The 15,008-nt window shown below is 42.2% G+C and overlaps 1 protein-coding gene across 1 annotated transcript in view; it reads left to right on the plus strand.

Moving 5' to 3' along the window:
- LOC120842550 (A disintegrin and metalloproteinase with thrombospondin motifs 16-like) overlaps positions 1-15,008 on the plus strand; it is a 197,089-nt gene that overhangs the window by 107,537 nt on the left and 74,544 nt on the right. The window contains exons 7-8 of the mRNA XM_040213686.1: positions 1,421-1,492; positions 1,630-1,769. Of these exons, the coding sequence (XP_040069620.1) occupies positions 1,421-1,492; positions 1,630-1,769 (212 nt within the window). The remainder of the gene's footprint in view (positions 1-1,420; positions 1,493-1,629; positions 1,770-15,008) is intronic.

Raw genomic sequence — 15,008 nt, forward strand, 5'->3', positions numbered from 1 at the left:
GGGGCCATCTAAAGATCTCTATCGAATATTATTGACCATGCAAATACCGTCAAATTGGTTTGAGATGAGATACACTGGAGTCAAAAATGGCTGAGCGTTCCCTGAAGTACGGCGTGTTGTTCGCGGCGGGTCACCAGCTGCCAAAACAAACCACTACGAGCGCTCGCGCGCACGGTGCTGTGTCGCTTGCAGTACAACACACCTATTGAAACGTGAGCACTTGTATGTGGGATGGGGCCATGAGGCTAAACAGTGGCGACGTGTCACGGGCATCCAAAAGGCGCACTCGCGGTAAGATCAATCGATGGCAGTGCTTGGGTGAGACGGAATATCCAGGCGCTTGTAACCAGCACGACGTTTTCGCTCTTAATATTGAATGAGTGCCCCACCAGCAAAGGCATGCATGCGTTGCCCAGCTGCTCATCAGTGAAGGACAATAGAAAGTAATGAAATTGTTTATAGGAAGGTGATCAGAAGGCGAGATTTGTCGATGCAAATTAAGAGTGCTTTGGATTTACGTCCAAAGCAAATAGAGGGCAGAAACAGCTTATTTTACATAAACGCGAAATATAATGTTTGGCCGTCGGCAATTTCTACCTTGTAACGAACGTTGAGATCACAATAGAAGCACCAGGGATATACGATTTAGATTGTCAGCGTTAATTCAGTATTTTACTAATCAAGAGGAACGCTGACCTACGGCTGTATGAACATTCTCAACGTTCATTTTATCATTTACCCTCGCTCGGTAGAGGAGCTCGTTCAGAAGATTAAAGCAAATCACAATACACAGATTTCACTAAGCGTTCCACGCATGGGTCATGCCGCCATAAGTTGAGTTCAGAGGAGGCTGGCGGCAGTACACAAAACGGTCGGGCCGTCTCGTGCCCTGTGCACGCATAGCTCCATCAAGGTCATCCCTCGTGCACAAAGATTGAAGTTCCCTGAGTGCATTTCGTCAGCGGTGGCGTAATGAAATTGGATGGTAAGATCAGTCTATTGGGTTCCCATAAGTCACTTCTCTACTACTAAGTTGCATGTCTAAATAAAAGGACCTTCAGTATTATTCCAGGCACAAAATACGCCATCTATTCGCTAGCTCCATGCCCCCCCCCCCTAAAAAAAAAATTTTGTTTAATAAAAAACGTAGTCTTTGCGAAAAAAAAAAATGTAAGCACCCTCTCAGTAACGTGCGCGTTTTGCGTAACGCGCGTTGTTGGCACTTCTGGCGGCTTCCCCCCAAAAAAACCGTTCAGGCTGCGGGTCTAGAAATATTCACTAACAAATTAGGCGTAGGAAGGATTGACAAAGAGTATTAGGGCCGTTATTTTGAGAAACGAAATCGCAAACACGGCGCATTGCGCAATAACGCTCTGGAATGTATGTTGTAATTGTTACCGTTTTTCTTTTTCTCAACTAGGTTAACATGCGTTTCGAAGACACGTCAGGTCCAAACATTCAATTCCTGCTCACCTCTATTCAACAGGAACAGGTAGGTGTCGCTTTCACAATTCTGTTTTTGCCGATTTCTTTCCCCAGCCGAAAGCGCGAAAAGTAATAAAATATATTGGAAAGAATTATCGTCTGCGCACGTTCACTAAACACTTTAATATGTGTTTCTCTTTCTAGGGATTTGCGCAAACCTTTGTGGAATACGATATCGGCTGGCCAGATGCCAATAGAACGTATGCAGATGCAAACTCAACATTTAAGAACCTTCTTGAAAAGTACGGAAGAAGCCCCGCAGATATTACGGTTGCTGTGACCGGGTAAGCAAGAAAATTATTCAAAATTAAACAACAAAACAAACGATAAAATAGCACAACGTTCGAAAGTATGCAACATCTTAATAGAGTGCGTAAATATGTTTACTTAAAGTTGCTAGAGATATTCATCTAAAGATGAATATATCTATATAAAACGCATTATAATATATTATTGCTAATATTGGAAGTTAATATGTATGACATAATTCGGGAGTAGCTTCGCGTCTTGCTTCAAGCAGGCTTGAGTAGAATAAGTAAAATCAGAAGCGCATCATAAGAACAACGGCCATCAGCTTGACACTAAAATAGTAAATAGTTTTTTTTACACCGCAACCCAAACCCTTGTGCACACAAGGAAATGGCGTCGTCGCCACTGCATGCACCGTACCAAAAATGTGTCTCAAGTTTTTTTTTTTTTTGGTGCGCACATGTTTTCTGAAGCTTGCCTCAAACCCTTTGCGTTGCCGTCTCGATTCATGAGGAGGTGGGAGTAAGCTAAACCAAGATAATCCGCATTCAAAAATTGTGGCTCTCAGAACCACGGCCGAATTCCGAGAACGATGAAAGCGTCCTCGACACTGCGAGTTTTTTTTATACAGAACCACACTTTTCCTATGGGAGAGCAATGGACATCCGACAAACTGTTTCAAAACCCCACCAATAGGAGCAACGATCGCCGGCAGCTTTTAGACAGCTCGAATATGACACAACCGGTCGACCAACGAGTCGCATTATTACATTGAAAGAAATATAAAGTGTTATTCAGGACCAAGCGCTCTTTTTTATGGTACGGTATTTTCTGTGTTAAGCAATACCTGCGACTACATCTTGGTATCGTTACAGGTCACGAGCGCGAGATTCTTGATTTGTATTGTTGGGGAGAAATGTTAGTCTAAACTTTGATTGATCAACGTGCAATAAACTTAAAGTTATATTTAGCGCTAACGTGCGCTGAAACTGTTTACGTCACTGTAAATCTTTTAACTATAAATGCTGAAAGTACCTGAAGCTTTGAGACGAATGAAATGCATAAAGCAGAGAAAAGTCAAAACTAGAAAGATACCCAAGTATAGATGATAAGAAAAAAAAGGTATTGCCCGACGTTTCGATGCCACTTCGGCCCCTTGATCGTAGGTGAGTGTTTTTGTCATTGTGGTAGTGTCATAAAGCCCGGTATAGTCGTCTTCTTTTAAAAAGGCCGCTATTTCTTCGTGTTTGTTGCTGATGAGGTATAGCTCGACGCACCCTGCATGACGCATCATAAACCAGACACGTGCGTGCTTGGAACTGTCCCAGCTGACCGATTTATGTTTTCTTTGGTGTTTCCAATGTGTCAAGACTCTAAGAAAAGGCGTGTTTGACAGTTTCTTTCTCCGTGCCAAAAATACAGCTCTTGTTGAATGCGATATGGTGTGCCCCTTCTTCGCAACGTGTTCTGCCAGCACGTTACCCTGCACTTCATTCTTCTTGACGTCATATTGATGCTGGCGTAGTCCTTCCGGAAAGATTTAGTTTTCCGAACGTATGATGGGGGACTGTCACCGCATCAAAAGGAAGATAAAAAAATTTATTCCACCGGTTACTCAAATTCCTGTCACTCCACAAGTCAAGTGCTTTAATTCAGAGTCCATGCCTCTTATAGTAAAATATGACCTTTTGCGAATTATAATTTCTATGTCAATAGCCATTCACCAGGGGTTGATTGTATACCGGACAATTGGTCTTTAGCTTTCAATTCTTGATGTTTTCATTTTTATATAAAGGACTTATATAAAAATGAAAACGTCAAGAATTGAAAGCTAAAGACCAATTGCTATTTTACCTGTCTTAACTTGTATATTAGAAAATACGGGTACAAATTACGATGACTACCTTCGGCGATACATTTTCTTTGTTAAGTAATACCCAATATGGCTTCCGGAAACAAAAGAGTACAATTACACTATTAGACGATTTTTCAGCTTGCGTTAACGAAGAACTGGATAACAATAAGATTGCGCTAGAAGTGTTTCTAAATACATAAAAGGCTTTCGATACTACTCATCATTCCTTAATGCTAGATAAGCTTGGCAGATTAAGTTTCAGAGGGCATTTTTATAATTTTTAGGACTACTTAGGAATTAGCTGCAAGTAAAAATAGTTAATAATGTAAGAGGCATAGCTGAAGTGGAATGCGGTGTGCCACAGGCAAGTAAATTGGGGCCCACGTTATTTAATATTTACCTAAATGATTGAGGAATTTTGTCGTTGTAGTCTAAGATACATCAGTATAGTGATGATACAGCGTTAGTTTTACCGTACGATAACTACGATGAGGCATGTTCTGTCTTTCAAAAAGATATAAATCAATATTGAATTGTTTAATGCAAATGTTATTTCAATTAATGTTGTCAAAACTAAGTTATATATTTTCTTCCGAAATGCTCACAAACGAATTTCATCATCACCTTCAGTTTCACTTCATCGTCTCAGTGTATGAATTGTTACTGCGAACTCTTGCCTTATAATAAATCGGTCAAATGCTTATGTTTATATGTTGACGAACACCTGTCATGGAATCAACACGTTGAATATGTAACTATAAGACTGCGCGCCATTTCAGCTTTCTTATTAAAAATAAGATGTTTGCGTAGTATGAAGATAACATTACTAGTGTTATGATATTTAGCAGAATCAAATTCACAATATGGGTTTACTTTATATGGGCACGGTTCGTGATACAAAAAAAAAATCAATACACAGAGTGTTAAAACATGGAATTAACAACACTGCATAAGGACCATCTTACGAAACGTTACAACTAGAAGATAAAGCGAAGTAACTAATGACTTTTTTGTCAAGCTGTAAGACATGTGTTACGCTTATAAATTGCTATTATGACTATATTTTTTAAACTTCAGGTTCGCAAGAAGATAAACATTTTACGGCGAACGGAGAGGTTTAAGGTCCCTAGAGTGTAAACACAACACGGAAAGAAATGTAGATAATATAATATACCTTCTTTTTCAATGAACTACACGAGTATTTAATGTACCTAAGCTGCTTAAGAATGCTGAAAAAAGCAACTGAAATAATGATGTCAATTCTATGTTCCGTAAAATTCTGAGAGAATTTGTTTTTGGGAATTTTGTTTTGTGGTATCTGTTCCTGGCTGATTGTTTTTAACCTAGTGTACAATGTGACTGAGTGCCTCCTTGACCCATAGTTTTTCCAAGTATTTTCGTCTCTTTTCTCCGGCTGCAGAATTATATTTTCGACATAGAACTTTTTGGTGCGTTCATATTTGTGGCATTTTGTTTTCTTGTATGGAGCTTAAGTACATTCGTTATATTAGTTTATTTCCATGGTGCAGGCGTTCGTTGAATTTTCATGTTTACATAGAGCTTATTTGTAAATCTATTTTTGCTGGTTGTCTGGCCCAACGCACAAGCAGGAAGCTGCTTTTGTAGGTCAGCACTATTGTCTCTGGAAATTGCTATTTCAATGAAACATTATTTTTATTCTTATTATAGCACGTTGGGGAAAGTAGGCACTTCCCGGAACGCGTATGCCAGCCTCACTGTCACCTCAAATATGACGATGTGCAAGGAGCCGCGATGGCAGAACATGTTGGCAAGAGGGGTCACACGATTGCTTTAACAGTTGCTTTATTCTTGACACGGAGAAAAACTGGCGAAGACGCCTTTTTATTAGAGTCTTTGCATATTCAAAACTTCTAAGACAACATAAACTGGTCAGCTGAATCGTTTTCAAGCCCTTGCGTGTCTGGTTCACGATGCGTCATGCGGGGTGCGTCGAGCGAAACCTCATCAGCAACAAACACGAAAAAACAACCGTCACTTGAAAAGAAGACGACAACACCAAGTACTGTGCATAACGACAACAAGGACAAAAACAGTCACCCGTTGATCGAGGATCGAGGGGCCGAGCTGACCTCGAGACGTTGGGATCTTCATTACTTTCTTACTTGCGGGTTAGAGCCATTGCCTCCACATTTTTATCATTCCTAAAGCGGTGGATGTCCACCAAAATGTTTACTTTCAAGTCTTGATGATGTGATACGAAACGTTGATACTGAGTATTACGTCCTCAAGCGGTTCCCGTGCGACCTCACGTCCCGTGAGTGCTAGACCATACATCTTGCACGTCAAGGTAACTTTGACTAGCGTGCAAATTCTCGTGCTGGCTCACACGACCAGTAACGTAGTATCCAGGTGCCCTAGTTGCAATCGTATATAGGAAAGGGCACAAGAGATCATGATTCGTCGCCGTGGTAAGTCTCGTCGCTCGACAGGATAGCATCGCAGAGCAAATGTTTTCTTTTAATATTTTCGAATATCTTCTTAACCAGAAGTTTTAGCACAAAACGTGGTGATTGTTCAGCTTTGATCTCCTTCAGCACGTCAGTATCTGTTAGTTTTTTTTCTGCACAATTTGTAGAAGTATTCACATGGCAACAATTCGATTGTAACTCGTAGCACGGTGTTTTTTTAACTCAACATTGCCAGACAGTGGTTTAAAATATTATAAAATAAAACCGTCAGAAAAGAGACGGGAACAACATTAATGAGCACGGAATCGTAGGATGGTCTTTATTGCCCAAGATGTTGAAGGTTTGTATGCAGTATCTTTGTTCTTCGGATCGTTTTCCCATGTTCGCTTGGTTAAAATTGGACTGGTTCCGTGTTTTCCATGGTATGTTTCTGTTTCTTTAACTCTGCTTTGTTTTTAAGTTTACTGTTTCCACTGATTGCGTGTTTTTCGGTGTTTTACACATTAAAATATGGATGTGTTGAGCTTATGTAAAGAAAACCGGACACCTGTGTGCGACTCCATAGACTTCACGAAACATGCGCGGGACCCGAGTACTCGGAAAACGTCCCGGTACCGACAAGGCAAGGAAACGAGATGAGGGATGTGATACCGAAGAAAACATCAGCCTCGCGGTCAATTCAATGCTGGCTTCATTCCGGGTTAAAGGGGGAGGGGGTGCAGGAATTTTAATTTTAAAGGGTAACTTCAGTCGAAAATCTAAACAAAATAAATTATTGGCACTGATTTACGAAGTCTTAAAACTAGCACCTCCAACATCTTATACTAATGAAAAACCGCGATCCACCTTAAATTCGGTATTCAAAAAGAAGCCTCTATTCTACGCTGGGAAAGTGGTTGGACAGCGAAGCAGCTATTACCTGAAACGATTGCCCACTGCTCTATGGACCCTCTCATGGCAAATACCATTAGGTGGTGCTCCTGTCTTTGACGTGGCAGAGAACGTCCTGTTACGTCATGTTTATAAAATGAGTGAACAAAGGCCACCTTAACACCGCTGCTTAAAATGTAGATGAACCGTTTAACCACCCATTCTCCAGATTAACGCCAAAATAACGAAGGAGTACGAGATCTGTTCAAAGGTTTCTAGGCGACACAAGCAACCGAATTACGTCCTCCAAATGTAAAATTGTACAGCAGAAGGCCCTCTTTAAATCTTAAACCTTCTTGCCCATTTAGCATTTATGCTTTCTAGCACTGGTGACATAAAGAAGCTGAACAGGCTTGAAAAGACTGTGCGACCGGAAGTCGCTTGTGACACCAGTGGCAGTTTTGTTTTTTAAACAACAAAAAGGTCTATACAGAATGATTGACGAAAGAAAAATACAATACCTGTAATATTAAAAATAAACGTGGTTGTGTGCATATATATACAGCGTGTAGTTGATCAGCTTTTTCAAAGCTTTCACTCGCTGTAGTAGAGCAATTTAGCGAGTGCAGTACAACCGCTAGCCTGGTGTCTTTAGCGTGCACCACGCACTAGTGATACACGACCGCACGCTGGTACGATGCTCATCCAGATCTGAATGGGCAGGGGTGGGCGAGGGGGGGGGGGGGATTGACCCATGACCCCTGCGTTCGGCAGCGCGAGCTTTCACTCCACGTGCTCCGAGCAGGTGTGCGATAGACCACTCGGCCACCAATCTCCCTTAAATGACCTGTACCACACCTTTTTATAGAGAAGCTATATATCAGGTGGGGGGGGGGGGACTCGCAGGTGGGATTTTTTGGGGGGGTTCGTTCACACAAAACCCACGCGTGTGCCTTATCACCGTTCGTGCATGTCTTATCCTTTAAAATGTGGTTTTGGCACTTCTTTCAATAAGAAAACCACAAAACAATGTCAAAACCACGCGATAAATTATAAAGCGCTCGCGAACGACGGTAAACATGTAGCACTCCCCGCACGCGTTTTTCGGTAAAGATTGCGGTTGCATAAGGTGCCGCGGCAACGGCAGAACGAAGTCTTTAATATGCAAAAGGTTTTCGTGCTGTGCATTTACTTTTCTTTCGTCAATCATTTTGTATAGAACCATTTTAAGGTTTACAAACGTGAACTGCCGCTAGCGCCCCAAGCGACGTCCGGTCGCACCGTCTTCGCAAGCCTGTTGAACTTGCTTATGTTGCCAGTGATAGAAAGCATACATGCTACACGAACAACAAAGCTGGAACTTTAAGGACGGCTTTCGACTGTACGATATTGCATCTTGGAGGAGGACAGTTGGTTTGCAAGAATACTCGAAATATTTTACAGATCACGCACTCGTTCGTTTCCTTGGTGATCACCTGGAGAATTTGTGGTTAAACGTTTCATCTAAAAGTTTAACAGCGAAGTTAAGGCGGCCTTCGTTCATTTTCTTCATAAACCGGAAGGTCTCTGGCACGTCAAAGACCGGAGCACCACCTGGTGGCGTTTGCCATAAAAAGGATCTTTAGTGCAGCGGGCAATCGTAGCAGGGGAGACCACAGCTTCACTGTCCAACCAGCGTTTTATACATAAAATGCTTCGTAAGCTACCATAGCCTCGACAGCTTATGTAACCCCAATCTTCACCGGGAAACGCATGCGGGAAGCGCTAAGTGCTTCTCATTGTTAACGGAGCTAGTGACGTCCCTCTGCACTTCGTACTCTGCCGCTGCCGTAGCATCTTATGCAACCGCACTCTTCACTAATAAACGCATGCGGTGAGCGCTGCGTGCTTGTGATCTATCACGTGGTTTTGACACTTGTGCTTTTTTTTTTTATTAAAACAAGTGTAGAGATCACATGACTAGAGATAAGGCGAGCGCAAACGGTAATAAAACGCGCGCGTAGGCTTTCTGCCGACGAACTCAAAAAAACAATTACCTGCGAGTTGTATACCGCGTTACTGTAAAATGCTACCACAAGCTTCTGAGCGGGTTCACTCTTTGTCAAGCCCTGGTGTCACATTGTCACAAAGAACAATTGATAAGGCGACAAATAACTGAACAAAACTAAACGTTTAACGGGTGGAGCCTGTGGCGAGAACAAAGTGTCGCAGTCGTTTATGACGGCGTAAGCGCAGAATTGAGCGCTGGGGCGAGACTCCTACGGCTTGCCACGAGGAGCCCCTTATGTAGACACGTGGGCTTCAGAAAACATCGGTGTAGAATGTCCGGCACATAGAACATTCGGGCGTCGCATGAACAAGAGGGTTCTTAAAACACCAAAATGCGACAGTCACAGAAATAACAAAAATGGTGAGTCCGCTCCCAGACATCAAATCTGGGCACTTTGCGTGGGAGCCGAGCACGGCTACCATTCGGCCACAGGCGCGCTTGCCCGAAAACGCGCGTGTCATTTCTGCCCCCTTAAAAAAAAAAAAAGCTTCGTTTTGAAGCAACGTGCAAGGAAACAGGACAAAGCAAAAGAAACAAGACAGTGGGAAAATATGGAGGACGGTAAAACACTGTCATATCAAGTGTAGCTCGGTACTACTATTCACAGTCTTATCGTGCGTAGTACGTCTTGAGGCGCACGACATGAACGATCTCAGCTCGTTGTGAACGGCGTGATGATAGTATTGTCTTGTTGGGCATCACCTCGGTATTTTAGACCTCTGAGTCGACGAAGTAACTTGTAGGGTCTGAAGTAGCGCTTCAGGAGTTTCTCGCTTAGACCGCGTCGTTGTATCGCAATTCATACGCACACACAGTCTCCGGGCATGAAGCGAACGTCGATCTGACGAAGGTTGTACCGGGTAGCGTCAACACGTTGATTTTGAATCCGGAATCGGGTGAATGGCTAGCTTCTTCAGCCTGTTGTGCAACCACCTGGGAGTCGTGGCTCCGCTCGTCAGCCGGTTTCAGGGGCAAAATCGCGTCAAGCATACTCGTGTTTTCTGGCCATGCACCAACTGAAACGGTGTCAATTCTGTGGTCTCTTGCACTGCCGTGTTTTAAGTAGGGATGTCGCGAACCACCCCAAGTTCGATTTCGAAAGGTTTCAATATTTGCGAAGCGAACTGAGGTCCGATTTCGAAAAATTTCGATATTTTCGTACCGACGAGGTTCGAATTCGAAAAATTCGCAACTTTCGACCACAGTGAAGTTTCGAATTCGAAAAGGTCGAAGGTTTCACGGTTTCTACTATTTCGGAATCGAATATTTCGAATATCTTTTTACTTCAGGTTCGATAAATTCGAAGACTTCGAAATTCTTCGGAAATAAAATTTGAAAACTTCGAACGCTTCGAATTTTTATAGACATGAAGTTCGAACGATCGAAAATTTCAAATTTCTTTCTGCATAAAGTTGGAAAAGTTCGAAGGTTCCGATTCTCTTTTAACGCTAAATTCGAAAAAAAAAAAAAAAAAACTTCGAAGATTTTGGATTTCTTTTTAGTCCAGGTTTTCAAAGCTCGAAGTCCGGTTTTCAAGTTCCTCCACAGTTTATTTCAAATAACGTTTTCACGACTCACTGGTTTTCACAAAATCAAGTTTAGAAAAGTTAGGGTGTGATATCTAGACTCTGCGAAGTTGGTCAGGCAATTAAATGAGACGACGAGTGTCCCGGATGTGCTGGAATATTTGCCAGTGCAGAGTGACGAGTGACCATGGATCAGTAATTGTGACCGCCAGCCCGGGGGGGGGGGGGGGGGGTGAGGGGGGGGGGGGTCTTTAACCTGCATCACGCAGTAGTGATCACTCGAAGACACTGTTTTACGAGACTCATCTAGTTCGAAACGGCCAGGGACGAGCAGGAGGTTGACGCTCAGAAAAACCTTGAAGCGACCTGGCAAACTACCTCGCCACCCCTTGCACGCTGGTAGTAATCCGATCGAACGCCGCCCGAGTGAAGCTGGCATATAGTAAGTTCAGTTTGTAATTGTCCTGGAGGTTTATTTTCTGGGACGGAGGAATCGCCTCGCAAAAAACCGACACAACTCGAGGTCGTGAAGCGTTCTACCTACAGAAGGGTTTGGATTTGGGCTAGTTGGTTGAACACGTTTAGGGGTTAAAAGCGCTAAAAACGACGGACGAGTAGGAGAGACACACACCACAGAGCGCTACTTGCAACTGGTTTATTATTAGAAAAACTACACGTACCGCGAAAACAACAAGACAATATCCAATTCAGTTCCAACCGTCGCTAATCACACTTCTTACTCTTACACCATGCATGATCGTAAAAACGATAACTCTGATTCAAACAGGGTTATCGATGGGGCACTTACACACGTACCCTCGTCACACTCGGAAATAAAAAACGCTTCCGTTATCTCCCTTGTCTTTCTATTTTTGTTTCGGGCCAAGATGACGGTATTGTCTAAATAGGGTAAACACTCACACCTACTGCAATGTACTGCGAGATTGCCAGAGGGGGCTGACCTCAATGACAGGGCATGTTCCCTCAGTCTTTCGTTCACGCATCGCCCCGACTACCCCACGTATACCCTCCCCCAAGACAGAGGAATTCTGTACACTACCCCCACTCTGCATCCTACGTATTTCGTTGCGTGCTTTTTCTGACAAATATCCAACCGTGTGTCACCCCGTTCCACACTCCCACATAGCTTGCTTAATTTCTGTGGAGCTGAAAGGAGAACCGAAATGCCATGCTTTTCCCCCACCTTTTTGATGTTATGGCTAACGTTATGTATATACGGTATCACCACTGCTCTTTTATCTGGCTTGCCCCTCTCTTCCCTCTTCCCTCCTCCACGAAACCTTTTTAGCAAGCCCTCTACCACCCCCTTGACGATCTCACAGGGAAAGCCTCCCTCCTTCAGCCTCCTCACTTGTAACCCGAAGCTTTCGGCTACGCTGTGCTGACAGGACTTCGTTAAGGCCGCGTTCAGGCAGGTTGTGGCGATCCCCCTCTTGATAATCTTGGAGTGGTTCGAGTCATAGGGCAAAACACCTTTTTTCGCCCTAGGACAGTAAGTCCAACATACATGCGACGGGAGAAGGGCCAACTTCAGATCTAAAAACTGCAAACCACCCTCCACCGGGTTCTCACTTGTGAAATTCAAGCCCGAGGCGCTAGCCCCCTCGGGCAATCTCGCAGTACATTGCAGTAGGTGTGAGTGTTTACCCTATTTAGACAACACCGTCATATTGGCACGAAACAAAAATAGAAAGACAAGGGAGATAACGGAAGCGTTTTTTTTTTTATTTCCGAGTGTGACGAGGGTACGTGTGTAAGTGCCCCATCGATAACCCTGTTTGAATCAGAGTTATCGTTTTTACGATCATGCATGGTGTAAGAGTAAGAAGTGTGATTAGCGACGGTTGGAACTGAATCGGATATTGTCTTGTTGGTTTCGCGGTACGTGTAGTTTTTTCAATAATAAACCAGTTGCAAGTAGCGCTCTGTGGTGTGTGTCTCTCCTACTCGTCCGTCGTTTTTAGCGCTTTTAACCCCTAAACACGTTCTACCTAGTTCTACCATACAAGTGGCGTCGGAAGAGGAAACACGGGGGGTAAGAGGGTAGCGGGGGGGGGGGGGGGAGGTTCAGTTTCCTTCCCCGCCTTCTAGATATTTCGTACTGTTAAAGAACGGGGAAAGAGGGCGTGGTCGAGCTTATTTTAATCTGAAATTATTTATGCATATGTATAGCTACTGTCGCTCTTCACTGCATAAAAGATTGCGTAGATGGTCATTGTTAGAAACTCGTTGTCAGACGGCACTACTCGTCATAACAAAAATACGTCACTTCTACTCGAAGACGTAGCGGATTTTATTAATGAGAAGATAGACAATAATAAAATTGTACTTGCCTTATTTTTAGACTTAACTAAAGCGTTCGATACAATAGATCATGGTATTCTACTAGATAAACTAGAAAGTCTGGAATTCCGAGGACCGTTCCTTAGATTTTTCAGAAATTACTTTACCAGCCGAACACAGAAAGTAAGAATTAGCAATAGTATAAGTGACACCATCAACCTCACCTGCGGTGTACCCCAGGGATCGGTATTAGGCCCAATGCTATTTAATATATACATGAATGACTTTGCTTCTTTGCCTTTAATATCAAATATATATCAATATGCAGACGATACCGCTTTAGTTCTAGCAAACGAAAATTATAGTTCTGCGGCGTCCGCTTTACAAGAAGACATCAAACAAATAATGAACTGGTTTGTAAAAAACTACATTTTTGTAAATGAAAACAAGACTACTTTAATGTGCTTCACAACCCATCAAAAGCGTATTCACCTCACCAAACCCATATTTTTACATTCTGCGGAATGCACGAATTGTTGCTGTCCACCATACGCAACAGCAACTAAATACCTAGGAATTTACTTTGACGAACATTTATCCTGGAATTTGCATACAGATAACCTAATAAAGCAGTTGAGGATGATTTCATCTTACTTATACGGACTTCGTAGTCACGCGGACGTCACATTAAGGAAAACAGTTTACCAAATGTTAGGTGAATCAAAATTGAGGTATGGTATAACAATCTACGCATTCTGTTCGAACACCAAAAAGCAAAAAATTGATAACATGATAAAAAGAATGGTAAAGAACGTCACTTATGGAACCCGGCTCGAGCACATCCCATTCGAAGAACAGCTCATGGAACTTAATCTTCTGGCGATAGGTAATCTGAGGAACTATATAATCATCACGTCAAACCACTTCACGACCGATTACAAGACAAAGTCAACCAGACAAAAACAGCTTAGGAGGACCGAGAAATATGATATTCCTAGAGTATATACGAATTATGGAACACGATCAAGAAATTATTATGTCCCAAATCTCTTTAACCAACTTCCTGGCAATTTGCAGGAAATGCAATCGTTACGTTCTGTGAAAAAAGAAATATTGAAATGGTGTCAAAGCAGTTCGATTTGATTTTGGAAGTGGGCCCTTGGATTTTATTCATAATCTCGCCTTGTCACTCATGTCAAACAATTTTGTCGCTTCTTTTTCGTTTTTTTATTACTGATTCATGGCCGCTGCTTGTGTTGGTTTTTGTGTAGTGACTTTGCTGTTGAACATTTAGTTTCGAATATTTTCTTGTTGCTTTTGCGCTTCATTATCGGAATTCACGAGCAACGTCTACGGTATCTTTTTTACATATGTATATATTTTTCATTATTTTTTGTTTTTCGCTCGGATAGACATTTTCCGTGTTGAGCGTTACTTGTCGTTTTTGGTTACTGCTGCATGCGGTGTTTCTTCTTTTTACGCGGGATGAATGTAACGGATATGATTGCACGACGCAAAGCTCAATCCGCGAAGTGTTCATGATTATTGAGCCCCACGGGTTCTTGAAATTTAGTTTTTGTTTTATTCTTGTTGTTTCTTTTTTTTTTCCTGTAGTAATGCGTTTGGGGGGGGGGGGGGGGGAGACTTGTAGAGTTGGACTGCCCGTTCTCACACACAAGCACACATGTGCTTAAGTGAGACGATTCTGGAAAATGTATTTTTGAAAGAAACCTGGAATAAACTATTCTATTCTATTCTATTATATATGCTTAGTGGTTCGGAAGTTCAAAGCTATGTCTTTTTGAACTAAATACTTGAGCCAATAGTAAAAAAAAAAAAAAAGAATAAATGCGGGGATAAAAAGCTGGAGAAAAAAAAAACTATCAAGAATTCGCCGGAAGTGTTGTATTCTTGCATATTCAGAGGTTCAAAACTTCGAAACAAGTTTCTTTTACCAAAATGTGTACAGGCTAAAAGAAACACGTCCCAGGAACGTGAAGCGAAAAAAAAAAGTTTTCTTTTAATGACGTGCTGAACTTGAACACTATTAGAAATCTTCTCCCATGAGTTAATTTATTCCTTAACATGAAAAAACAATAAATACATTATTTTGTATTCTGCAGATGGCAATGATATGTAATGTCTGTGGTGTTAATTTAAATGCGATACCTCAAACAACTTAGACGAAAATAAATATCAAGTTTAGGGCATAATTGCAT

Source organism: Ixodes scapularis, unplaced genomic scaffold (assembly GCF_016920785.2).
Source record: "Ixodes scapularis isolate PalLabHiFi unplaced genomic scaffold, ASM1692078v2 ptg000460l_1___fragment_1__unscaffolded, whole genome shotgun sequence".
Lineage (NCBI taxonomy): Eukaryota > Metazoa > Arthropoda > Arachnida > Ixodida > Ixodidae > Ixodes > Ixodes scapularis.